Genomic DNA, 27,336 nt, shown 5'->3' with positions numbered 1-27,336 from the left:
ATCTTATAATATGAAAAACACTTTAGTGAAATATTTAAGTAAAAGCTTCCATAGACTTCTGAAATCATCACCTAGCTTCATAGCTGCTCAAATAAAAATATCTTCACATGGCCCTTTTAAATCACACGGTCCAGGAGAGGGACCTGGTCTGACGTTGATGTGTTATTTACATCCATGCCTTTAGACCAGGCATGTTTTTAGGACAAAGGCCTGTGCTCTGGCTCTTGCGTTCCTAGCATTACATTTTAAACACAGCTGACACTCAGCTACAAGCTTGTCCTTTCACCCAGCCCAGGTTCCTGTCACTTGTGTAACACAATGGGACAGTAGACAAAAGTGTGCATGGAAGATTTGCTTTTGCTGAAGGGACCTTTTAAATGGGAGTAATTAAGGCAGAAGTTTGTCCTAGGAAGACAGGAAAAAAAATTCATGTAGATATCGTGTGCTGACCATTGCACACAATGGGGACTAGCTCCTCAAATTCTTTTCTAAACGGGACAATGTAAAATAGATAACTAAAATGTTTCCTTAAGGAGGGCTTGAACTGACCATCTCTTCCAACACACCTTCACCAGGACTTAGGCAATAACCAATGACAGGCTCTGTGTCACCAACCTTTCCATTAGAACTAGGGTGAGGAAATCATTTCTGTGACAGGCCTCATACTAAAGATCTGGGCTCCCTGAGCCAGAAGCAGAAAAGGCTAGTCCCTTCACCAACCACCAGCTTCGTATTTACATTCCAAACATGAGAACTAGCCCTCTCTTGTCCTCAGTAGTTGACCAGGCTTGCCCAAAAGTATAAGTTTTCTGACCTACAGCCTAAAAGAGGCAAATAAAACCACAACACTAAAATGCAGGTGGCAGCAGATGACAGAGACAACACAGAGACAGGGTAGAAAGTCCAAGAGTCCTTGGGAACTTGTCGCAACAGTCCTGGTGGCTGGTAACTGAGGCAGCAATGTGGCTTTATGTCTAGATCACCTGTGTATTTGGAAAGCAGCTACAGTTAGCATTCCTGGGATGGAGAGACTCAAAGAATGTGAGTCTCCCTAAGCCAAAAAAAAAAAAAAAAAAAAACCAAGGGCTGCATGTTATAAACAAGAAAGAAGTGATGTAATTATCGAATGGGTTAATATTTCTCAGGTTTCTCTCTGTATTTTTGTTTTAACTTTAGGTTTGTTGTTGTTTGTTTGTTTGTTTGCCGCAGAACTGGAGATTAAATCCTAACCTCATACATAACATTTTAGGCAAACTTTCTACTACTGAACTGTATTCCAAGCCCTGCTTTACTTTTTTAGACAAAGTACCACTAAGTTGCTCAGGCTAGCCCTGAAGTCACTCCATATCCCTCAATTAGATGAACTTACAATCTTCCTGCTTTTTCCTCCCTCACAGCTGAGACTGCAGACTCCTGCTACTAGGTTCTGTTTATGTCTAGGGTCTCAGTCAGCAACTCCAGCTCCATCACCCTCATGCTATGTGGAGATCTGAATGAAAATGGGCCCCCATAGGCCCACAGGGAATGGCACTGTCAGGAAGTGTGGGCTTTGTTGGAGTAGGTGTGGCCTTGGAGGAAGTGTGTTACCTGGGAGTGGCCCTAAGGTTTCAGAAGTTCAAGTCAAGCCCAGTGTTGCTCTCTCTTCCTGCTGCCTTCAGATCCGGATACAGAACTCTTAGCTAGCTCTCCAGTATCATGCTTGCCTGTGCAGCCATGATAATAAGGGACTACACCTCTAAACTAATAAAGGAAAACATTTGATTCCAGCTGGCTTATAAGTGTTGCCATGGTCCTGGTGTATCTTCACACCAATAGAACCCTGAGCCCAAGAGCCCAGCAAAAGAGAGGGCTCCTGGGGAGGCTTTACGGTTGACTGTTTTGAACAGTTATGGAACTTCTAGTTAATGATGGAAATACCAAGCAAGCTGTGCTTCTAGTCAAAGTTTGAAGAGAATCTCATAAATGTAGGATTTTGTTGGTAATTTGAACTCGTGCTTTCTCTCCCTTTGCTTTTAGGTGGGTCAGAAACTGTAAGCAAAAAGGTAGGAAGAAAATGAGAGGTCTGCCACCCTGATAGGAATCCTGCCTGCTGCAGAACGCAATAAGGGATGTTGAGATAAATACATGAAAATTGTTTCTGAACTTGAAGCAAGCAGACTCTGCTGGAGGCTCCCACCCTTAGCTCTGCTTCAACCTTCTCACCCACAGGAAAGGACTGGGACCAAGGCTCAACACAGAGGCATCCAGGCTCCTGGAGATACCTAGGGGTGGGGCATCAGGGAGCAGCAAAAGCAGGCCTGTGTTTCTTTAAGAGCTGTCTTTCAATTCTGATGTACCCCTGTACTCCACTTCCTGCCACCTGCACTTTTCTGGAAGTCCCTACCACTCAGCCTTCCCAATCTCTGTGAGATGGGCATGCTGCTCCTGAGGATGGCCAGGTGCCTGCCGAGGAGGAGCCTGGGTGAGATGGACACACTTTCGTGTTCATGTGTGAGGCGTGAAGGTCCCCCCTATTAGCAACTGGAATCCAGAACGAGACCCTGCTGCTATCATTCTACCCAGTATCCCACAGACAGAAGCCCCATGTCCTAGGGTCAGTTAGGAAACCTACGGCATAAAAGATCTAGTCAACGTTCACTGTGGAACCACCAAGATATTTCTTTAGAAGAATATCTGTAACGTTATCTAGAGGGGGAAAAAAGCTGACAATAACAGATACTCGATGGGATTATTTTGTGTGTGTGCGATTTTAAATGACATGCAAAACAAAATGGAAGGTTAACAATCCTATACTAAGCATCCTTGAAGAAGTTATTTAACTTACCTGGGACTCAGTCTCCTTAACGGCAGAAACGTAAATAGTACCTAACATCCATGACCTTTCAGAGTGGTTCTGAAAACTGAGTGAAGCAATGCACACCAGGAGGCTGGTGCACTCCATGAGTGCTGGCCACCATGTCCTTCAGTTTGTTGTTGTTATTAATGGTCCTGGAGGCCAGACCTAGGGCCTCATGAACACTAAGCTCATAATCCACCACTGAGCTATACCCCACAGCCCCTGGACCATGTATCCTTGATGTGTCTGTCACCAGATGTCATTTGTTCAACGGCCATCCCAAGAGATGGGGTTAAGACAGAAGAAAGTGAGTTCTCCAGCCCACATTTGGGCTCTTCCCAGGCTTGGGCACAACAGGGAAATAGCTGCGCTCCAAGAGAGATAAGAAAACAGCCCTAATAATTGGCCAGGCTATTTCTCCTTTGGAGAAATTGCCCAGTCATTTAGAATGCGCTCTGTCCTATAAAGGTGAGTGATGAGACTGATCCTCTTTCCCTTCCTCTCCAGAGAGTAGATACACACACCTGATGAGGATTCCAGTCGCTGTCAAAGATGACCACTGTGTCAGCGGCCTGAAGATTTAAGCCCAGGCCCCCAGCTCGTGTGCTCAGCAAGAAAATGAAATACTGGGACCCAGGTTCATTGAATTTCTTCAGCAAAGCAGCACGGTCTTCAGACTTGGTGGTGCCTGAGGGGATAAGAAAAATACAACTAACACTTAACTCATATCCAGAAAAAAAAAAAAAAAAAAAAAAAAAAAGAGAGAACTAGACAAAAATGCCTGCTTCCTTGAGAAATACATCCACGGTTCTTTTAGCACCAGTGAGGTAATGGTTGGGGTTTTTGTAATTTTGATAGGAACCTGAAGCATTTTGCAATTAGAAAAAGAAAAGGAGGAGGAGAGGAAAAAGGAGAGGAAGAAGAAAGGAAAAAAATGTTTATATTTCTGACCGGATACCTTTGCAACTTCACAGTTTCTAGAACATTCTTACTCTAAGACATAATGAACACATTTCCTGGACTTACTTCTGGGCTTAGAAATAACAAATAATTTTAAAAGGCCACCCACATACATGTATACTCACATGCTTAAAAACAGTGATTATAACGGTTTAAAGCAACTTTCCTGAGAGGCATTAGAACACGGTCTCGTTCACCTCAAGAGAATTACGGCAAGAAGAAGGTGTTCTCTGTTGCCTTCACATTTGGATCCCTACTAAGGATGTGGTGTCAAAATCACAAAGTGAGGGACTGCTTCCATCCTCAAGACCTAGAAGTGAACTTCAGTGTCGCGAAGGCGAACTCGCTGCTCTTTCAGGATAAAAGATGCTAAACCAACACCAAGCCACAGAGCAGGCTGTTAGGTACCAGGGTGGTCATAGCAGGAAGGCTGGAAGAGCATAGACTCAGCAGAGCTCATGAGTCCCGGTGAGGGTTGCGCTCACTTTGGGGCACACCCGAGTTCCACTCTAGCCATCTGCAACATATTTATTGGGCCTCTTCATAGAACATCCTGTGGAAGGGACAATTTAAAACTCCACCAGATCCCACCTGAATGTGTGCCACTAGGGGAGTGGCTGCGGGATTGTGAACAGGCTGATGGGGAAACTCTAAGCTTCTACATGATACTCCTTGGCTGGCTGCTGTACAAATGTTATTCCTGCGCCTTGTTAAAACATTTAACTGACCCCAGCTAAAGGAAGCAAGTAACTCACTAAGGGTCAAGGCCCCAAACGTGGGGTGGGGATGGGCGGGGGGGGGGGGGGTCCAGGATCTGTTTTTCACATTTAGCAAGAATAATGAGCATCCTCAGGAGGGAAGAGAATCAATCCCCCAAATATAGCAAGTGGGGATTAGGAGCAGGGGAAGCAGGGGATGGGCTGGGGGCCTCTCTCCCTGTAGCAAAGCAATGTTCTTTGGACACCTCTTACTTCTAAATTAGATTTTGATTTGTTTTGTTTAGTGAACTGCTCAAATCCTTCCAGGGGGAACTGCAGGAATCCAAACTTGAAGGAGGGGTGGTTTACTGAGTAGGTTCTGAAGCGTGTAAATCTTTTTTTTTTTTTTTTTTAATTATTTTCAGAACTGACTTGCTGAGGTCACAGCAGACCATTTTGTCCATGATGCTAAGAGGAGGCACATTTTGTTTTGCAGGAGACCTTCTCTATGCAGCCTTTGCAGTCTCAATCTTCTATGCACAAGAAAAAATCTTTGACTTTTTTGTCACACAGTTTTAGAGGGTCCTGTTTCTTAGCAAGTCACGTAGCGAGTCACAGATGGCACCATGACAGACGTCCATGGCACAGCACAGCTGCCTACCTTGTGCCTGGGATACACAGAAAGCGTAGGGAAGGGATGGGGCCCATTGTCTACTTGAAGGGCATGTTTCCAGTGACCTAGAGGCTTCCCACCTCTGACAAGTTCACTCACTTCCCAGTACAGACACTCTGGGGACCAAGCATTGGATACGTAGGACTTTGGAGGAAACTGAAGGTCTAAACTACACCTCTTATCCTACACACATGTTGAATCATCTACAAAAGCCACACCCACCCTTTAGTTAGTGGCAGCGGGGATTGAACCCAGGGCCTTGCAGAGGGTAGTAGCTAAATGCTCTATCACTGAGCTACATCCTACGTCCTAAAGAACTCCCTAACCTTATATTTGATCTCCTGTATTCAGTTTAAGCTTGTTCCAGGCATACTGTGTCTTTAAATAGACTTGTATGTAAGTAATGCCAGTTGCAGGATTAAATTACTCACAAGGTTTCACCACTTTCACGTTTATACACTCTGCCTTAAATGGAAAGAAAAGCCAAGCAAACTGACAAGGATCCTTCTAAGTGGGGGAAAGGAAGAATAAGGGCCCCAGGTCATTAACAGCCGGGCACAGAAACTGGGCTCCTAGGTACTCTGAAGTCATGACCTTCAGCATGTTTTAATCACTGAAAACCAATCTGGTAAGATATGAATAGAAGCAAATGGGAAATGTGCCTACCTAGGATGAAATAACCTCAAGTGCAAATGGAGCACCGAAAAAAAATAACAGTATCGACATTATTTAAAGGAGTCCACCAGAGACCTCAGGAAAACAAGATCTTCTGGGTGCTTACAGTGTAAAGAAAAATAGAGCTGGAGGTTTGACATAGGATAAGAATAAACAAATGAAAATATTCCATCACTTTCCATGCAAAGCTACAGTACTTGCTACGAGAAGATTTGAAATCTCCCGGCTCATTGTGTCCATTGTTAGACACTAGGGTCTCTGATGGTCACCAGCAACCTCTTCAGTATGGGTTGGAGAGACTCAAAAGCAAGCACTCCTCGCTGCAGGTGCAGGGGGCTTAATGTCCCTGGCACTGGTGTCCATTTGATGGTTTGTCAGACTCTGATGTAGGACATAGCCCGTTACAGGAACACAATTAACAGCAAGGGGGCAATTGTGTCAAAAACTAGAATTTTCCAAAAGGAACACATTGCTAGGCTGCCATGACTGCTAATTTGTCACTGAGTTTTGGCTGTCTTAGGAAATTTCATCTTCTGGATGAAACTTCACCACTTGCTCTCACAAAAAAAAAAAAAAAAAAAAAAAAAAAAAAAAAAAAAAAATTTCCCATGACAACAAAATAATGGCATAGTAGCTAAATCTATATCTACCTGCACAATCACAATCTTTGTAGAAAAATATTTGCTTGGTTTTTATCAAGAGATTTTTCTTCCGGAAGCCAAACTTGAGATGTCAAGTTTGGTAATGAAAATCTGAAGACATTTATAGCCTGGGTGCTAGGGTGATGTGTGGGTGCAGCTGGAAGGGTGTGTACTGACACTAACATGGCCACGTGTGCTATGTGCTTCACTTCACCCAGCAGCTGAGGGGAAACAGATGCAGAGATTTACAGCCAAACTTTAGACAGACCTCGGGGAGTTACATGGAAGAGCTGGGGGGGGGGGGGGAATGATTGAGGGAGACGGAAGGAGACAAGGAGTCTTACAGAGTCAACGAACCTGGGCCAATGGGGGCTCACAGAGACCAAACCACCAACCAAAGAGCAGGCACAGTCTGGTCCTAGGCCCACGGCACATACGGAGCAGATGCGTAGCTCGGTCTTCACGTGGGTCCTTCAACAACTGGAGTGGTGCCCTCTCTGACTCTGATGCCTCCCTTTGGATCCCACTCCCCTAACTGGGCTGCCTTGTCTGCCCTCAGTAAGAGAGGATGCTCCTAGTTCTGCAGTGACAGCTTGGTACCCATGAGGGACCTCCCACTTCTCTGAGAAGGAAAGGGTAAAATTGGGGGAGGGATACGGGGTGGTTACTGGGAGGAGAGGAAGGCGGGGCTGCTATCAGGATATAAAGTGAATAAATAAATTTAAAATTTTTAAAGATGTTTCTGTGGTTGTTAAATGTTGTACATGTGCACTTTGTCTGAGTGTGTGACTATCACGTGTGGAGTGCCCATGGAGACAAGCACTGCGCACTCGCATTCTTGGCACTAGAGTTACAGGCAGCTCTAAGCTGCCCTGCGAGTCCTGGGAACTCAACCCAGCAAGTGCTCTTCATTGCTGAGCCATCTTTCTAGATGTTTCTCAATTTTATAGCTTGAAATGTTCTGAGGGTACTGGAAAAAAAAAAGTGACAGGAAGTAGCAATAGAGGTTAGGCAGGTATCTCGGGGTAGCTAGCAAGCTGCAACCCAGAGGAAAACTAAACCTGTCTGTTCCACCTGAGCAGTTACAGGAGGCACCTACAGTGGGAGGAAGGGCACCCCACCAAGAGAGAAAAAACACTCAGGTTTGCAAAAGAGATGCACTGGATAATTAAAACTATCTAGGGACATGAATGCACGTCAGCTTAGCCATTCATCAGCTGGCAACTTTGGAGAGGAAGGGTAAACGGGGCTTTAAAAAAAAAAAATCATGAAGTGTCTGGTGTTACAACTAACTTTAAGTAAGACTAAAAAGCTAAAGTCAACTTAATAGGACCTCAAGAGGTAGGACATACAGAAAATGAACCTAAAATGCCAACTGTGTTTGGTTTATTTCTAATTAACCATGTATAAAGGGGGGGGGGGGGTGCACATCAGACTAAAAATAGCCCCAAACCTTCTAATTGAATATGAATTTTAATTTCCCTATCACTTAACAATCACATTATACCACATCAGACCAAAAAAAAAAGAAAGAAAGAAAAGAAAAGTTATTAGGGACGGCTGGGCTCTCTGCACCCAGGGTCACACGCATACGCATCCTGCATATAAGTCCACTCTTATCCCTGCACAGCATCTCTTGGCCGCATTATTCATCGCTAGACTTTGAAAATTGCCATTTCTTTAATCTCTGAAACACTATGGTCAGTATACAATTTGCCCATGTAATTTAGGGAATATCTTAAGTGCCTATTCTCTTCTACTCATATTTGCTTATTAATGTGATATTCAAATTTCATTCCTTCTCCTCCTCCTTTTGGAGACAGGGTCTCACTATGTGGGCCTGGCTAGTCTGCAACAGGCAGGCCTTGAATTCACAGAGAGAGATCCACCAGTCTCTGTTTCCTGGGTGCTGGTACGAAAAGTGTACACTGCCCGGCCCAGTTAAATTTCATTCTTAAATTTAGCCATCTTCTCTCAATAGTTTTTGTGCCGCCAGTTTCTGTCGATTTGACACAAGCTGGGGGCATCTGGGAAGACAGAACCTCAACTGAGAAAATGCCCCTACCAGACGAGCCTGTGGGCAATCTTAGGAGGCATTTTCTTGATTGATGAGTTAAATAGGAGGACCCAGCTCACGTTGGGCACTGCTAAGCCTCAGTAAGTGCTCCTGAGATAAATGAGAATGCAAACTGAATAAGCCAGTGAGAAGTGTCCTCCACACGTGACCTGAGAATTGTAAGATGAAATAAAACCTTTCCTCTCCACACTGCTTTTGGTCATAGAGATTTATCACAGCAGTGGAACCCCTAAGATAGTTTGCAGCTTCCAGGAAGCAATCAAGTCTCATCTCTTAACAATGTATTTAGAGACACAGGCTTCAGTGACAAACTCACAAATGAACCACTACATTGTTACTGAATAAAGGAGACATGGAGTGTGTCCCTTAAGATATGTGTTCTCTGGAAAAGTCAAAGGCTTTTTCATAAACAGACCTAAACCAAGCCTGCAAGCCCACTTCCTCCTTTTTGGCTGAGATCAGAGCTCAGGACCCATGGCCCTTTGATTTTTCAGGAGTGTGGCTTGAGCCCAGTGCCTCCCGCACTTACCGTCGAGGCGCAGGTAAAGGAAGTTCCGAAAAGCAAAGTAATCCTCCATGATGGTCATGAGTGACGTCATCTGGCAGAAAAGCAGCACGCGGTGGTTAGTTGCTCTCAATTTGGGTAGAATACGATCAAGTAGCTCAAACTTTCCTGAGGCCCGATACAGCTCAGCCCTGAACCCGAAAATGCAAAACAACAAGAAGGCAGTATTAACTGCTGTCTTCTTGAAAGATCTGGAAGAGCTTAGCTTTGCAGATAGAGCAAGCTTGCACATGGTAAACATTCAGCAAGGAACTGTGGATGGAAGGAGCTGACATCCTAAGCCACGCAAGCATTTAATGAGGGAGAGAAAAGCCACCCATATAAAACCCGTGACAGGTATGAAGTGCATGCTATATATACGGCAGGTGCCCAAAAGAAAAGGGAACCCCTCTAACCACTAAGATTCTTCATGGTGTGCCATCAAATTAACTTCAGACACTTGTGATTCACTCAAATGCTTACTGAGTACCTACTTGGTACCAACACAATGTGGACAGGCATACAATGACAAAATGTAGAACTATACGTTGTGGCCAGAACTATAGAGGAAAAAGCAGCAGGTGACAGTGAGAATTTAGTCCATCAGCACCCGGCAGGCAGATCCTTCCCGAAGCACAGCAATGCCCGTGCATCTCTGTCTGTCTGAGTCCATCCTACACTAGCCATGTCGACTAAGCACGGCAGACTCTGCAGTCCACAAAGCTGAGAATATTTCCTATCTGGCTCTTTACTGAGAAAGCTTGCTAGTCACTGGCTTAGTGTGTGTGAGGTCAGTGACTTCCCTGGAGGGAACACTTTAGTTAAGACCTGGAACAAGGAGTGGAAAGACATCTAGGAGAGAAATGAAGGGATACACACAGAGCAGGTCACCCGGAAAGGAAACCATGCGCACAGGCAGGAAAAAGTATAGGTCCTGCAGAGTGCAGGAAGCCTAAGGCCCTCACAAATTTGGACCAAGTAACGACGGGTGTAACTTAAGCCTAAGTGGGGAGATAGCGCCTTCCCCCAATCCCTGAGGGCAGACTGGAGAGGTGAGAAGGTAGCAGGTACTGGGGAGACCTGCATGGACTGTTCTGGTTTACAATGCAATGGACAAACCACTGGTGTGTTGTAAACAGGAGTGTGACCTTAAGTAACCTGTTTCACAGGGTTGCCATGGGCACCGTGTGAGTGGATGGGAAGGGATAAGGTCCTGGCTTACTGCAGGGGTGTAAGGCAAAACATGATGGGAGAAGAGAGCCAATGCCATGGTAAGGGGGAAGGATGAAGTCGGGCCTCCTGCCACGGCCAACCTTCTGTTTTCCAATGCAATGAACGGTTTTGGGCAATACTGAAATCTACTTTTAGGGTTGAAACTATTTGAAACAATCACCCACATACATGAGGTCAAACACGCTGAAAGTATGTCCCTGGGTAGCAGAATTTACCCATGCTGCATTTGGTTCCTGACCGATCCATTTTCATGTGTGCCTTCCTGTCGTTCGTCACTTATACTCTGAGACCTGGCCTTCAGTGGCTCACCCTGTACCCCTGGCCATGCTGGAGGAAGCAGGAGAAGCCTCAGAGGCCAGAGGACAACTGAAGCAAGGACTGGAAAGAGGCGATCCACCCTAAGCCTGTTCCTGTGGTGGGCCCGGCCTGCCTCTGGAACCCACCAAGGACAGGTCCGTCCTAATATCTCATCCCTCCTGGGGTGACACACAACACGTTCTGTGCAGAGTAAAGCGTCTCTGTGGCAAGGTATGGCTCTGTCCTATGTCTATGCTAACAACAAAAAAGCCTTCTTCGCTCAAATTCCAAAAACTGACTGTAAAACTGACCATTCACTTATGGTAGATGAGAGATTTTCTTTCACGCATGCGAATGCTAAACATCCATAGGAAATTAGTAAGAAAAACACTTTAAGCCCGAGACACGTTAGGCTAGCAGTCACCCCACTCAGGGACTAAGAAAATATTTTTAGAATGTGAAACAACTGGTAAGTCACTTAAATGAGACTTATGTCCTTTGAATAGGCATTTGCTAAGGGCACACTGAAATTTATACGAGTAAAGGACAAGGGAAATGCTACTATCATTTCACTTAGCAGCTCTGTCCCTCTGCAGGGGAGCAAGGAGGGCTGAGGAGGCTGACAGTGTGCACTTGCAGAATACAGAATGCTGCAGAAAGAGGTCAGGTAAGGCCAATAACAATGCATCTTGAAAGAGAAAAAAAGGGGGGGTTTACCCATTGATGACCCCATTCGAATAGCCCAGGTGTTCAGCGAAGGATTCCTTTAAAACAGAGAAGAAAGTGATTTTAATATATGTAATCATTAACTTCTTGGTTTCTCTAGTATTTCTAGAACATAGTCAAAGCAAATCAAATGGTCCCCAAGAGGCGAGCACACCCAGCATTCAATCTGTTTTCTTATAGTACCCAGGACTACTAGCCTAGGGATGTCCCTACATACAATAGGCTGAGCCCCTCTCTCATCAATCATTAACTTAAAAAATGCTCCACAGGCTTGCCTATAACCAGATATTCAAGAGGCACTTTCACAGTTGGGGTTCCTGCCTCTCAGATGACCACAGCTTGTGACAGATTCACATAAAACGAGCCAGCACAGTCTAAACATACTCTACCTAGCAACCAGACAGTCCTCCATCTATGGATATTCTCCCTTCCACCCTCCGTTGGGTCAATATCTTCCTTATGCCTGCGCTCCCTCCCTGCCCATGAATGCTTATCCCTATATTCAAGAATGACAGCCCTACTATTAGGGATGCTCTCCTTACACCAGTGGATACCCTCCTCTGTCCACAGTTGTTATGCTGCTGTCTATAGGGAGATGGATCACATCTGTGTGAGGGTCTTCTGCCCTACCTAAGGATTTCCTCTTACATCTATGGATGCTCCTTCCTAAGGACTCAAGGGCTACAGTGGTGTCAGGCCTCGTGCTTTCAGCCGGCTGAGATGGCTGCTAAGGGGTGGTGAGAAAATATTAACTGATTCAATGTGCACAACTACCAAAATAAACTGGGGCAGGGGAGGTGGGGTACTCAAAGCTAAGGCTATTTTAACTCGTTTTGTTTTGTCGTTTGTAATTAAACTTTAATTTTCTGGAAGGTTCTGCCAACTGCTTAAATAGAGCAGAGCCCTGCACTGCCTTTCCTTGGTGCCATTCCTGCTGTTTAGTCTGTAGCAGGCAGTGGCCCTTGTGGCGTCAGCTGCCTCAGGTCCATGTGGTTCTGCAAATGCTGAAGGTGGCTGCTTGGTACTTCTGCTCAAGCCAACTGCCCCACTTGTCAACGAAGGAGTCTCATTCACACCGCACAGACAGGGGAGGAAATGTCCTGTGGTCTAGAAACAGGGTCTAGCAACCTTAGCATCAAAATCTGCATCACCACAAGGGAAACCAAACAGGAAAAAAATACCAATCTATGTCACAGGCTAAAGCCAGCCTCTTGCACAAAGACCATTTCAAGAACGCACTTCTCTTTCATATATATAAACACATTATTTAAGTATTTCTCCCAGCACCCTTCTGAGGAAGCTGGCTGCAACTGTCATTATCTTCAATTTCAGAGCTCCAACAGCAACAAGGTAATTCACAGTGTTTACCCAAATCCACATAATGAGCCGATGCTCCCAACATTTCCTCACTACTTTAAACTCTTAGTTACAAAATTCCAGATGCCCAGACAGTCGGTGCCAAACTGAATCCACACCCAGGAAACAGGTCTGCTAATTCTGCCTGAAAAGCAGGGACCATGCCAGCTGGACATCCCAACACACGCTTTACACATATTTGAGGTTTTGCCTTTCTAACTAGCACAATAAGGATTGGAACACAAGATACGGACTCACCTCAATGTGCTGAAACATATATGGGTGGTTGCATATTTTCCTCAGCTGCATGATAGTGTTCATGAGCGTCTTGGCACCTCCTTTCCCCTGAGCAAAAAGTGCAACGAGGAACTAATAATTCACTCATCAAATATTTCCAATCTTTAAAAACTAGGCTTTAAGAGCAAGGGTGTAGCTTACTGGTAGAGCCTGTGCACAGCATTTATGAAAGGCCTGGGTACAAGTCCAGTAGTGGAGAGAAAGAGAGGGAGTGGGGGCAGGGAGGGAGGAAGAAGTGGGCAGAAAGAGAGAGAGAGAGAGAGAGAGAGAGAGAGAGAGAGAAAACAAGCAGAGGCAGAGACACAGTGACAGAGGCAGAGTTAGACAAAGTAGCTTATAGAAAGAACCCAGTGCCCTGCGTCTTCTTAGCACCCACACACCTTGAGGCCCAGAGTTCAAATTGTTAGTCAACCTTTTCTGGGTTTGATATAGCATTGCCCCTGTGATTAACTTGTCTTACAAAATTATGTCAAACCAATGGCTTTGTGTCATACCTATCCTTAAGATTCTGGCAGACCACACACACAAGATACCATGGAAAGAAACTGGATTTTAGATGTCCTAAAACACCACCGACACTGGGCGGCTTGAGTTGTCTGCCCAGCTAGGGCAGAGCTACTGTGAGCAGTGTTACATTTTTGATAACAGAAACACTATCAGGGGCACAGAAGATCCTCCCTGTCCTCTTTACAATGTAGCTAACAGGGTAATGATGGTGCTGGCAGCTACTGTAGCCACCCCAAAGACACGGTGCTTTGCAGGAACAATCCACCATTTACAGGAAGGCTTCCTGGAAATGCTCAAGGCCACAGCCATGAGAAAACAAGAGGACACATTACAGTACCCGAGCCTCCCGGCTTTCACCACACACCTTCTTATCCTTCTCAGAGCCGTCTGTGAGGAGGATCCCCTTGGCTTGCATGTGACGATACAGAATCTTCTGCAGAGCTGACATGTCGCACTTGATCACGTACTCAACCTAAGGACAGAGAGCAGGCTATGGGTAAGCATGGAAGAGAAAGAGGCTGTTGGAAGATGGCAGAGAAGCGCCTGCCGGGGCCAGTCCTGGAAGCACGGAGGAGACATCTATTTCCCCTTCCTGGACTCAAGACATGGGACAGGGCCATGGAGCAGATCATAGTCCTCAAGGTCAAAAGTCCCATGATAACTGTAAGACCTTTAAAGGGCTGTGTATAGAAAACATCAAGTGCCCAAATTCCTAGAATTCTTGAGCTCATATTTGAGAGAGTGGCTTCCCAACTCTACTATACAAAAATGTTCATTAGGGTGTATTTTTAATATTTTTTCCTGGTTTTTGGTCCTGTTTACTTCCATATTAATTGCACAATATTAGGAAAACCAGTGACTGCCCCCAATCTTATGACTTCCTTCGTAAAATATCTTTAAATGGCTACATGTGGCTACCCCACCACTCATCTTACAGTAAGATTTATAACAAACCTAGGCTGACTGTCATTAACCTCTACTCTTGAGAAATGATAGCATACACCACTGTGAAGACAAGAGGCTGAAAAGAATGAACTCACAGTAGGACACAACTTCCACACATGGTTGTCTAAAGCAGGACGGGGCCTCCTGTGTGTCCAGTTGAGAGAAGACAAAGTCCAATTTAAAACACTTAGAGGGGAGCCACACGCCCATGGCTCATCACACACTGGCAAGTCTTTAGCATACTCTGAGCACAGAAAACGAGACTTATTTATATTGCTGGCATTCCTTAGTTCCAAGAATACAAATGTGCAAATTTCAAAGTAAATGCCAGATCGCCACCTGGATATCTAAGAGCGTGATTAAGGAAATCAGCCAACTGCCTGGTGTTTAATCAACTGTTTAAAACCGATCCAGGCTGTGTTTGACTCCGAGGGCCAGAGAGAGGAGGGTCACAGATGAAGAGAAGTGAAATGTTTGTCTGGCTAGAACTTTTCAAAGAAGCCTGAGGTCTGGGAGGCACAACTGGTGATCTCTTCACACTGGGCAGTTACAGGAAGGCTTGCTTTTCTGCAGCAAAGTTACCTAAATCTGTTGGTTAACTATTTTCCAGGTCAGAGAGGAAACACATCTTTAAATTTAACAAATCAGTACAGACGTACCGCTGTCTTTTTGCTTTGCCTGTCTGATCATGCCTCCTCTTTTTCTTTTCTTTAAAAAACAAAATTCTTATGCTGTGTGGTTTTCGCGAGGCATAACTGATACAGATCACACATATTTACTGTATATGGTGTGATATTTCCTCTACACACTCATTGCGAAAGAATAACCACCATCCTGGCTTTTCAAGAGCTCTCAACTCACCATGAATTTGATTGTGGGAAGAAAAATGTTAAGTTTAAACTTTTACAAGTTTAATAATGATAGCATCTAGGGCCTGTATTGACCTCTATGTAAAATGCTGTGCCTTTTCTCATTTAATCCCCACAAACTCTGCCTAAAACGGTCACATTTAGCCTCCTCGTTTCACAAAGAATCTGAGCATCCAGGAGGCTAAGCTCCTAGCTCAATATGCCTGCTCTTTCAGACTAGCCCTAAGCATGACCAAAGAGACCTGTTCACAGGCTCAGCTGGATGTCCACTTTGCCTGGTGTCCTCTCACTGCTGGCTCATTCGCAACTTCCTGAGTATAGAAGTCAGGATATGGAAGATCTAGAGTCAAGGACAGAACCCTCTCTCTCTACCTGTCAGTCGGCCATTGTTAAGGGCTGGAGGTGGAGTTCAGAAAGAGGGAGTCAGCTGGCTGATACTAGGGAGACAGGATGCCAAACATCGGAAGAGGGGTGAGATCCTATAGAACACTGTTTCTCAACCTTCCTGATGCTGTGACCTTTAATACAATGTTATATGCTGTGGTGACCCCCAACCATAAAATTATTTTGTTGTTACTTCATAACTGTACTTTTGTTATTGTTATGAGTCATAATGTATCCAACCCCATAGGGATCGAGACCCACAGGTTGAGAATCTCCACTCTAGAGTGCTGCATCGCTGCTCTGGAAAGGAGACTCGAGGCCTCCCCACTTAAATCAATAAGGGTAAGAGGAGCTGGTGAGATACAAGGACCAAATCTGCTGTTAGAAGCTCCAAAAGTACATTTTTCTTTCACTCCTAGAGTATTCCCTAACAACTGCTAGAGAGTGATTTCATCTCTTCCCATACTTTTCTCCAAGCCTAGGATGTCCTGATGTTAGGGATCCTTTCTAAATTCTACTGTACCCAAGATCTTCTTCTGGGGCCAGTGAGATGGCAAAGTGGGGAAAGGCGCTTGCCACCAAGTCTGATAACTTAAAGGCAATCCCTGAGACCCACATAGGAGGAGAGAACCAATTCCTAAAGGTTACCGTTTGACCTCCACATGCACCATGACATGCGTGGTCACAGTTCCATCATGTCATATGTACATGTGTATCAAGTAAATAAATCTAATTTTTAATTTCCTCAAGAGCCCTATTAATCAAAAACAATTTTCTCTTCCACGTCCCTCAAAGAAAATGATCCTGGACCTTGTCTAATGACAAACTCATCTTTCCAGTATATGGCTATAGATTTTCTTAAGAATTATTACATAAAAAATTATTACATGTATTATATATGTGTGTGTGCACTAATATTAACATCTCAAGATATGGGTTGAGGACCATAGGAGGGTGGGACAATATTAAAGACATATGTTTTATGTCCTTATACAATAATGCAAGCTTGCTGACACCTACTATTTTTTTTTTATCAGTTCCAACCTGAATACTCTATGTGTAGCTAATGAAAACTCCTGTGAGGAGTATAGAAGAAATGGCATGGGTTTCTTTGCATTGTTCTGTGCTCTCACTACCCCACATTCCTGCCTCTGCTCTTTGGCAAATTCTTTTCAATCCCCCTGGGCCCAAGGTCATTAGCTTGCTTAAAAATCAGATCAGGCCTGGGGATAAAGCTGAGTTGGAGCAGATGCCTAGCATGTGTGAGGCTTTCAAGCCCCAGCACTTTGAACCAAAACCTCGGATTGTCCAGAGTCTGTTTCAACTGGGTTGGGTCTGAACTCACCCTCCTCAAATGCAACAGCACCCTAGTAAGGGAAGTATGTTAGAGTGCCTCTAAATACACAGGTGGAGCCAGGTGTGGTGGTATACACCTTTAATCCCAGCACTTGGGAGACAGAGGCAGGTGGATCTCTGTGAGTTTGAGGCCAGCCTGGTCTACAAAGCAAGTCTAGGACAGCCAAGGTTACACAAAGAAACCCTGTCTTGAAAAAACAAAAACAAAACAAAACACACAAAACACAAAAACAAACAAACACAGGTGGTACAGAAAGTGACATTGGCGACTTCTGAAAACAGATGTGCCCTACCAACAGATAGTCTTGACAGCTACTGGGACTGTGAATATTCCAATTCTAAGGACATCAGCGGCACTAGCTTCATACACTGACTGCTTTCCCCTAAGAAATCTGAGTTAGTAAATGGCCCAATTAATCCTCACAAGTAGTTGAATACACTGGATATGCTGTCAAAGACTCCCTGGTCCCCATTTAATTCGGTAGAAACCTGAGCTTTCCTCAAAGCTCCTGCCTGTTGAGTGCTCTTCACTCAGAGACGTCACTGGAACAATGAACCTAGGCCACTGTGCGACAGAGTCCCATGTGGTGAACTGAGATTTTTTTTAACCAACAGTTCAGCTTACAAAGGTCTCAGGTCCTGTCCTGGAACCCACAACATAAGAGAGGCGTGACGGTGGGGGCTAAACAGTAAGCAGCCCAGCTGTTATGTAACAGAAACACAAGCGCTCCATCTAAGCAAAGCTTTCTCCTGTGTTCTACAGAAATTATGTACAAAAAAAGTCAGGATTTACATTAGGTGGTCCAAGCTTTTGTTAACTTTGGACATTGCGCTTATGTGTGTGCACTGAGATGCCACTGGACACACAGCCAACTGCACCACTGAAATTGGTTCTTTAGACTATGAATTTGCAAAGGAAAAAAAAAATCAGCTTGGACAGCTTCAATGGGAACACAATCGAAAATTAAATTTTCATTTAGTATAAGCTGCCTTATATAACCTCTTTTCTCTGAACTGGTGCTCTTTCCTGAATATAAGAAATGGGCTTCGAGGCTAGGCTGGTCTAGAAAGCGAGTCTAGGACAGCCAAGGTCACACAGAGAAACCCTGTCTTGAAAAACACACAGAAAGAAAGAAAGAAAGAAGAAGATAAGAAAAGAAAGAAAAGACAAAGACAGAAAGAAAGAAAGAAAGAAAGAAAGAAAGAAAGAAAGAAAGAAAGAAAGAAAGAAAAAGAAATGGACTTTGTGCCCTAGGTAGGGGTGCAGCATGTCCCCTGCTCATTGGGTGTTCCATTAGCCTCCCATGAGAGCTAGCTTTCCCCTGCAGCAGAGGTACATTTGGTGTGGCTCAACTGTATATGAAGATATTCAACAATGTTCAGTATCAAGCAAATGAAATTAAAGGTACAACTTCATACCTACTGAAATAACTAAAACATGGAAGCAAAGAGTCAATGTCAATGTCAATTGTATCTGACAACATGGAACTCTGATGAGCACAAGAAAGAACTGGAATGCTTACATCTTGCCATTGGGACTACAAAGGCTTTTAGAAAGGTGCGGAGAACACTGAGATCACATGATTTTATAAGACCATTTTATTTTTTAATCTTATATTATGAAAATTTCAAATTATATAATCCATTATAATATTATAATATATATATATATAACAATCCATTATATTAACTGTATAACCCAGTGATCATACTCCCAGATGTTTCACAAGTGAAACAAAACTATGTCACACAAAAGCCTAAATCCAGATGCTTACAGCAGCTCTGCACAGATTGTCAGGGGCTGGAGAGATGGCTCAGCAGTTAGGAACACTGACAATTCTCACAGAGGATGCAGGTTTGTATCTAGCACCCACACTGGGCAGCCCACAAACATATATCTCCAACTCCAGAAAGTCTAGAACACTCTTTTGGGCCTCCAAGTACCTGTGTCATGTGGTGTACATAAAGTCAGGCAGGCAGGCAGCCAGGCACACATGCACACACACACACACACACACACACACACACACACACACACACACCATAAACAAACACAAAAATCAAGCCAATGTCCCTCCACAATATTGAACTCACTGTGGGTGATCACGACAACAGGGATGCCTTTCAAACCCATTATACAGACTGACAGAACCCAGAAGCAAAGAGCAGCTCATCCTGATTGCATTCAGCTGGCATTCCTTGGGGATGGAGAACAGCACAGGGACTACATGAGGCTAAGCATGGAGTGGGGAGATGGTGAACATACGGGCACTGCACTCTGAGTACAAGAGTGCAGGCATAGCTATGCAAAAGAGGTTAGGTAAGGGAACAGTCATGTAGTTTGGTTCTAAATACAGTGAGTAACAAGTATGGTTCTATACAGAAATTTTACTTGCTATAAACAGAAATTAAGGTTAAAATGCATTTTTCTGATTCTTCTTCATGATTTGAGAATAAAATACTAGAGATGCATTTAGCTTTTTTTTTCCCCCTGTAAACTGCTGTGATTCTTTTATGATTTCTTTTACTCAGGCCATTTAAGACATACACAGTCTGTACTTCTAAGTAGGACATAGTAGAAAAAGACTCCTCACTCTTAAGGATGACAGTTAAATTTCTAACTTTCCCCAGGTTAAAAAAAAAAAAAAATACAAACAAGGTAATGAAAATAGAGAATAGATATTGATCAAATCAAATCCACAATAGCCACACATGTGCCCTAGCTGGTTTACAGGTAGAGATGCAAGCGGGCCCCAGAAAAACACTGTAAAGACAAGAGAATGATGAGAAAGAAGTTCAAACGGACAAGAGAGTAGAACTTCCACTAACAAAAGCAGCAGCAAATCGACACACAAGGACACACACACACACACACACACACACACACACACACACACACACACACACACACACACACACACACACACCCTCAGAACAGCAGAAATTGTACCAGGCATGTGTTCATGTGTCTAGCACTGATTCCTCACAGCAGCTCTGTGAGGTTCGTGTTACATATTTTCCAGGTCACTGGTGAGACCACTAAGACTACACTGGGCTAAATGACTCGCCAGCATTCTCATCATGAGCGACAGAGAATGCAGGGGGTCCTGTGCCCACTGATGGGCAGCGTCAATACTTTCCACCCCACCAAGTTGCCTCCAGGACAAGGTAAAGTGGTTGCCTTTAAAGATATGGATACCGAGAAAGAGCTGCCCAGAGGATGCCACATGCAGGGTATCACGATTACCCAAAGAGGTCAAGACCACAGGAAGCCAAAGGGAATAGTAACAGCCCTCGGTCCCCAAGTTGCATTCACTAACAAAGGAAAATACATACTTACACTTTTACTAGGATATGCATAGTATAAGACTTTCAATTTTTAATTTTTATGACTACTAAAGTAAACTCCTACTTTACAACAGACGGGACACACCAATTTGTCTAGTAGTTGTAACGAAAAAACTCACAATCATAAAACAACAAGACAGCTTAGATCCAACCCATAAAATGAAAGGGAAAAAAGAACCAAAACAAAACAAGAACCCTCAGCGTCTAATACCAAGCAAGCCACCATTTAGAGAATGGGACTTCAGGTGTTGCCTTGAGGTTCTAGGAGAGGACAGGGGCCCAGTCAAAAGAACTCAAGTCCAATACCAACCTGAGCCTAAAGGAACTCCACAGGACCAAAAACTATTTCAGAAGGAAAACCTACTTGCCTAGAAGTTCCCAGGCAAATCTACAGGAACTCAGTTACACCAGACCAACCTATGTCTCAGTCTTAGTTTACAGCAGCTCACTTTCTATCCAGACCATAATACCATAACATCACAAATACACTGCTCCCTTCAACAATGACACAAGTAGCAAAAACCCTTATTTGTCTTAGAATAGGACATAATCTCAGTAACTTTGCATGCATATGGATATGCAATGAGACTCAATGAATTTTATTATTTTATTAAGCTCGCTCCAAAGTTATGGAAACCAGACAGAAAATGAGTGGTGAGCCACCACTACCCTGTCAGTTCTATCAAACACACAACACCTTAGAGGATATTTTCAAGATTTCACTTGCAACTGAACTCTAAACCTGTTATCTCAGACATGCAACTTCACAGGCCAGGACTGAAAGCACACACACCACAAACACACACACATACACACACACACACACACACACACACACACACACACACACACACAGCGGACGGGGAAAACCCACAACTCAAATCTGCAACGGACCTTTTCTGGGAGCTGCGATTCAACCTCTTTCTTCAGTCTCCTCAGTAGAAAGGGTCTTAACACCTTGTGTAGACGCCTGATGATCAAAATAGTTTCTTCTTCGTTCAAGTCCACCTACAAAATAAACTTACATGAATACCCGGAGGATGGATGCCTCACAGAGTAAAACTCTGGTATACTTGTGTGTTTCAATGCTTGTCTAAAAATCTCACATGCTATAAAGCCACATTCATGGCAGTCACCTTCACCTCCAAAGCTCTCTCCCCACCTGCCCACACCCATGGCAGTAAAATGACCTCCAAACAGGCATCTTTGCCTTAGAGCCCAGTTCTGTGGGAAACGACCCTGGAACCATGTTTCACATTAACAGTATGAACAGCCCCGAACTTCACAGACTACAAACGGCAATAAAGACTGACTTATGATAGACACAGAACAGGAAGGGGGGAGGGGGTGGACACATAGAAAAGGATGGGGGCTTAAATATGAAAATGGGAAGAGCAGGAGTGAGCGACCTTTATGCTCCTGCATCATGATAGCCCTGTGATGGTTTAAATGAAGATTGCCCCCCACAGGCTCATGGGAGTGGCAGAACTAGGAGGCGTGGCCATGTTGGAGTAGGTGTGGCCTTGCTGGAGGAGGTGTGCCACTGGGGGGGGAGGCTGGGGGGGGGTGAGCTTTGAGGTTTCAGATGCTCAAGCCAGGCCCAGCATCACTCACACCCCTTTCCTGCTTACCTGTGGATTGGAGGTAGAACTCTCAGCTACCTCTCCAGCACCAGCTCTGCCTGCATGCTACTATGTTTCCCACCATGATGATGATAATGGACTAAACCTCTGAACTATAAAGAACCCCAGTGAAATGTTGTCCTTCCTAAGAGTTCCTAGGGTCATTGTATCTCATCACAGAAATAAAACCTTTCCCTTCCGTTGCCCAAATCTTGTTCAAATTTAGTCATATTTAATGGAACATCTACTCTTTTGTTCACCTTCCTTTGTTAGCCTCTAGGGGGCAGAATTAATTGACACTGCTTTCTCTAAATGGGCAAACCAGTTAATAAAGAGCAAGTTGACCTACTAGGTACCTCAAGATTAAAGGGCTAAGAGTTCAAACATAAGCTTCTCTAAAGCATGCTAGTGGCTTTTCATTCCTACAGTCAATGAACTGGTAATCAAATGGTATGTGCCTGTCTAAGGGATTTTCCCCCTTGCAGTAGCCCAAGCTTGACTCTCATGAGCTCAAAGAAAAACCAGTTAAAGAAATGTGATGATGATGATGATAATGATGATGATGATGATGATGATGATGATGCGTGTGAGAACAGTTACTCCAGCATTTAAGAAGTATTTATGCATAGATAAAAGAGAAGCTTACACTAAAACCTGAAAAAGGTATGTGGAAAATTGGTGTTTCCATTCAAACTCTATGTGGAGGTGCTTAAAAGAAGAGTGTTGGGCCAGGCAGTGGTGGCACATGCCTTTAATCCCAGCACTCGGGAGGCAGAGGCAGGCAGACTGCTGTGAGTTCAAGGCCAGCCTGGTCTACAAATCGAGTCCAGGACAGCCAAGGCTACACAGAGAGACCCTGTCTTGAAACCCGCCCCCCCCCCAAAAAAGAAGAGTCTTGGGTTTATAACAAAGAAAGATTTGAGGGTTCATATTGTATTAGTTGAGTTGGTCTGGTTAAAGTGATTAAGCCAGCATCTCCATTCTCACCCTCCCTGTGGCATGTTGTGGTCGAACATTCTACCAGTCAATAAAAAGTTGGCAAAAGGCAAAGAGGCCAGGATGTCCGATATGAATTTAGAATCAGAGGGGAAAACATAATCCAAAATGAGACCAGAGCCTACCCACTGATCAAACAACATATGTTAACCACCCCATAGGGTTTCTGTGACTCTTATGTTCTAAGACATAGGCAAACACACACACACACACACACACACACACACACACACACACACACACACACAATGACCATTACCCTTTCTCCAGTCATGGCAAATGGAGCATTAAACCACTGCTCAAATGTGCTGCAACTCTTGAAGATTGTAGGGAGGAGGAAGTTGAGAAGGGCCCAGAGTTCGGGAAGCTTATTCTGTAATGGGGTTCCAGTCAAAAGAATCCTTCTGGGGGCCACGTAGTGTGTGTTCAAGACCTGTGTCAGCTTACAGTGGTGGTTCTTCATCCGGTGGCCTTCGTCCACGATCATGTATTTCCACCGAATCTGCAAGACAAAGGGAAGGACCATTGTGTGGCTAGTAAACAGAAATAAATCAGCTTCCAAATGGCTGGGGTGGGTACGGAAAAACAAAGAATCCAAGTTGGCACAGGATGCAGAATGGCACCCTTGAAGATAATGGAGCAGTGCCTGTGCCTGGCAGACTGTCAAAGCAACAGTTCACCTTCTAGAAACAAGAAAACAGACCCAGAGTGAAAGAGCCACTCCTTAGACCAGGCCTCTTTCTACCCAACAGCCCTACTGTTACTGTGTCACGACAGCATCTTGCAGACTTTTGTGGCCATGGTACCTCTGCTCACAGTAGGAATAGATTACTTACAGCCTCTAGAAGCAGACATCAATGACTGGCTTCTGGGAAATGGCCTATTTCCTAGACCCTCTTACCTTCCTGCCTTCCTTCCTAATGTACCAGCTATCTACGACCACTGTAGCATGTCTCAGTGTTGGGTCCCTAACACTGCACTGTTGGGCTGTTACACGCATGAATCTAAATATTCAGTTTCGAAGAAGAAGGAGGAGGGAGAAAAAGGAGGAGGAGGAGGAGGAGGAAGAAGAGGAGGAGGAGAAGAAGAAGAAGAAGAAGAAGAAGAAGAAGAAGAAGAAGAAGAAGAAGAAGAGGAAGAAGAATCAAACTAACAGTCCCCCTAAGTTCAAGCAAATTCCTCACCTACCAGGTTGCAGAACCCTGTTCTACTCAAAACGATCACAGGCTCATTGGCAGAGATACAATGCAAAAATACCATGCATCATCTGCCTGGGCCAAACTGCAGAATCAAACACAGCAAAGTCCTCAACACAAGTAATACTTAAAGGGTGAGCGCGGTGTAGTATTTTCCCATAGCTTAGTCTTTCTCTTACCCTACCTTTAAGGCGCTTCAGGTTCACTGCTCAAGGGAGAACAAGGAGCGCCATTCCACTAAGCCTATCTATCCTTTGCCTACACTAGTGCTTCTCAACCGTCATAATGCTGCCATCCTTTAATACAGTTACACATGCTTTGCTGACCCCCAAACGTAAGACTAATTTTGTTGCTACTCCATAACTGCCATTTTGCTGTTATGAATCATAACGTAAATGTCTGTTTTCTGAGAGTCTTAGATGGCCCCAATAGAAGGGTTATTTGACTCCCAAAGGGGTCATGACCCATGGCTTGAGGACTGCTGGCCTACACAAAGGTGGCACTGGTTTAAATAAAAAAACAAATACATAAAAATGAAAATAAATTTTTAAAAAAAGGTCTGCTCCTCCAATGTCTCTGACTCTGGGGCAACAGTCAGAGGAAGCAGACAAGCAAGTAGGCGTAATTCTCACCTCCTCATTAGAAGTACCTGGGAATCCAGGGAAGAGAAAGGAAATCATCAGCCAAGCTAGGGTACCCAGATACAGGAGACCACCAGCATTCCCAGACCCTTTTCTCGCCAAGTGTGGATGGATGACCAGAGTCCTGGCGTCAACTTGCCAACAGCAGTGAAAAGAGGTCCACAGATAAAAAACGCTTCTAAACAGACATCCCAAGTCTACTTTCTTCCTCAGCTGAGCTTAGGAAGCAGCAAGGAGCCAGAGACCATTGATTCTGCCATGGAGTAAGTACTAATTAGGTCTTCCGCTTGGAAAATTTACCTCCCACTTCTGGAGCACCACGTCTCCAGTAACAAATAAAAGCCCTGCGTCTCGTTACCAGGCGTCTCCAGCGACTTTCGAAATACATATGCACAAGACACAAGATGATTTTTTTTTTTTTTTTTTTTAGGGATCTCAAAGGTACAAACACATTCCCACAGTAATATTGGAGACACGTCATTTTTTGACACTGCCAGATTCATCTCCTCGCCTGAGGAACTGGAAGGCGGCACCGCTGTCAGTGTCATCTCAATTATTAAACCTCCTCTGGGCATGAGTTTCTTTCCTGTTATTTCTTATGATACCATGAAGGGACCACACAGGTCCCAGAGCAAAGGCTTAAAGCAGAGGTAGAACAAACCCCAGAAAAAGGGATTCTGTTCAATTCTGACCATGACGTAGTTTCAGCTTAGACTGATTTCCAAACATGACAGGCTAAAAGAAATGACCACAGGAGGAGGAAAAAAAAATAAGTTTTTCGTGATTTCTTCCAGGAAAGATGGTACTTCCAACTTCCTGAAAGAACATGTGAGGAGAGAGCAGGGTACCAACGGAAAGAACGCCTTCTGGTTTGTGGCTAAAGGACAACTTCAAGTGAGGAGCCAGGGAGGGTCACGGAGACAGCGCCTCCTCAACTCCAAATAATCAGGCCCCAGGAACGGCCCTGAGTCATTTGAACAATAACTGCCCATTATTTTGCCAGCAAAAGCTGAAAACAGATAAAGCACACACAGGCTTCTGCTTGGATAAGTGCTCTGATGAAGGCACCATCTGGAGGGGTGCCTACTTGCCTTCGGTGCGGGGGGGCGGGGGGGGCGGGGAGGGGGAACAAGAGGAATGAAGCTGTGCCGGCCGTAACCCAGGGCAACAAAAACAATTATTTCTTTCCAAACACATCCAATCCAGGGCTGTGGGAGAGAAACACTGCAGAAGGAATGCAGGTGGATGTTCTTAATAGACGGGAAGGTAGGGCTGCAGAGATGGCTGCCTTTCCAGGGGACCTGGGTTCTAGTCCCAGCACTCACATGGAGGCTCATGTCCCTGTGAAACTCCAGTCACAGAGCACCTGAGGCCCCTTCTTTTGGCCTCCATAGGCACTGACACATGTATGTTTTCAGGCAAAATACTCATATACATAAAACAAAATTAAAAAGAAAAAAAAAAAGTGAGCTCATTACAAATGGGGGGGGGGGAGGAGCCCAGAATAAATCAATCCATTTCTTCCCTCTCCCTCTCTCTCACACACACAAACACATGAAAAATACCACACAAAATAGTAAATCCCACGATCAGATTTCAGACCAAAAGAAAAAAAAAAAAAAAAAAAAAAGAAAAAAGAAAAAGAAAGAAAGAAAAACCAGCCACCCAATGATCAAATTAGACTATTGAGTGTAATTTGAGGGCTACTTTACACACCAGTGAGATGATCTAAATTAGAGATAAAAGAATTCTTTAAAAAAAAAAAAAAAACCCATACCTTTGCAAGAATGTGCTTGTCTTTGATAATGTACTCGTAAGTAGTCAGGAGGACATTGAATTTGCCACTCCGGAGCTGGGGAACAAGGGAGCGGCGCATGGCAGGAGTTCCCTGAATGGAAGAAAAATACACCGATTACCCGCTGCAAGTCCATAGGTGCTGGAACCTAGAGAGGTGATGTGTACATAAATGTATTATCATATACTGATCTATTATGTGTGGTTCAGCTTCTACTTTCTTCACACATATCTTGACCCTTTGCAGAGCCTTACAGGAAGGTTTCCCACTTACGACTGAGGGAGGAAAAGAGAGAAGGAAATTGCAGCGAGCTTGCAGTAGTAGGGAACCCGCTGCTTGGCTGAAAGGCTCTCTTTCTGTGGGAGCGTGCAGCAGGCAGCCCCAGCGCCCCGGTAATTGCCTGCAAAGGCAGGAGCATTCGGCACAGTAGCAGCCCACAGCAAGCCAGTCAGCAGCACACAGAAAGTGCGATATTTGTCATTTGTATTACTCTCATCAGAAACCTCGCAATATGATAATTAACAATTTTCTTCTGCATTTCACTATCTGAAAGTAATTATGGCTTATTACAGTAATCTTCTTGGGATGATTAACTCTCACTGTTTAGTACATGATGTACATGACAAAACTTTACAACCAAATACAGTTCACAGATGTGCATATG

The 27,336-nt window shown here is 44.3% G+C and overlaps 1 protein-coding gene across 3 annotated transcripts in view; it reads right to left on the bottom strand.

Moving 5' to 3' along the window:
• Positions 1 to 27,336, bottom strand: part of Smarca2 (SWI/SNF related, matrix associated, actin dependent regulator of chromatin, subfamily a, member 2) — a 167,495-nt gene that overhangs the window by 65,191 nt on the left and 74,968 nt on the right. For all 3 annotated transcript variants that reach the window (XM_051146287.1, XM_051146285.1, XM_051146286.1), the window contains exons 17-24: positions 26,655 to 26,765; positions 23,300 to 23,542; positions 21,317 to 21,430; positions 13,885 to 13,992; positions 12,975 to 13,061; positions 11,352 to 11,398; positions 9,090 to 9,256; positions 3,361 to 3,524 (exon numbers count right to left, since the gene is read on the bottom strand). In XM_051146287.1, coding sequence (XP_051002244.1) covers positions 3,361 to 3,524; positions 9,090 to 9,256; positions 11,352 to 11,398; positions 12,975 to 13,061; positions 13,885 to 13,992; positions 21,317 to 21,430; positions 23,300 to 23,542; positions 26,655 to 26,765 — 1,041 coding nt within the window. The remainder of the gene's footprint in view (positions 1 to 3,360; positions 3,525 to 9,089; positions 9,257 to 11,351; positions 11,399 to 12,974; positions 13,062 to 13,884; positions 13,993 to 21,316; positions 21,431 to 23,299; positions 23,543 to 26,654; positions 26,766 to 27,336) is intronic.

The sequence above is a fragment of the Acomys russatus genome, chromosome 5 (genome assembly GCF_903995435.1).
Source record: "Acomys russatus chromosome 5, mAcoRus1.1, whole genome shotgun sequence".
NCBI classification, from domain to species: domain Eukaryota; kingdom Metazoa; phylum Chordata; class Mammalia; order Rodentia; family Muridae; genus Acomys; species Acomys russatus.
This window is presented reverse-complemented; position numbering and strand designations above follow the sequence as displayed.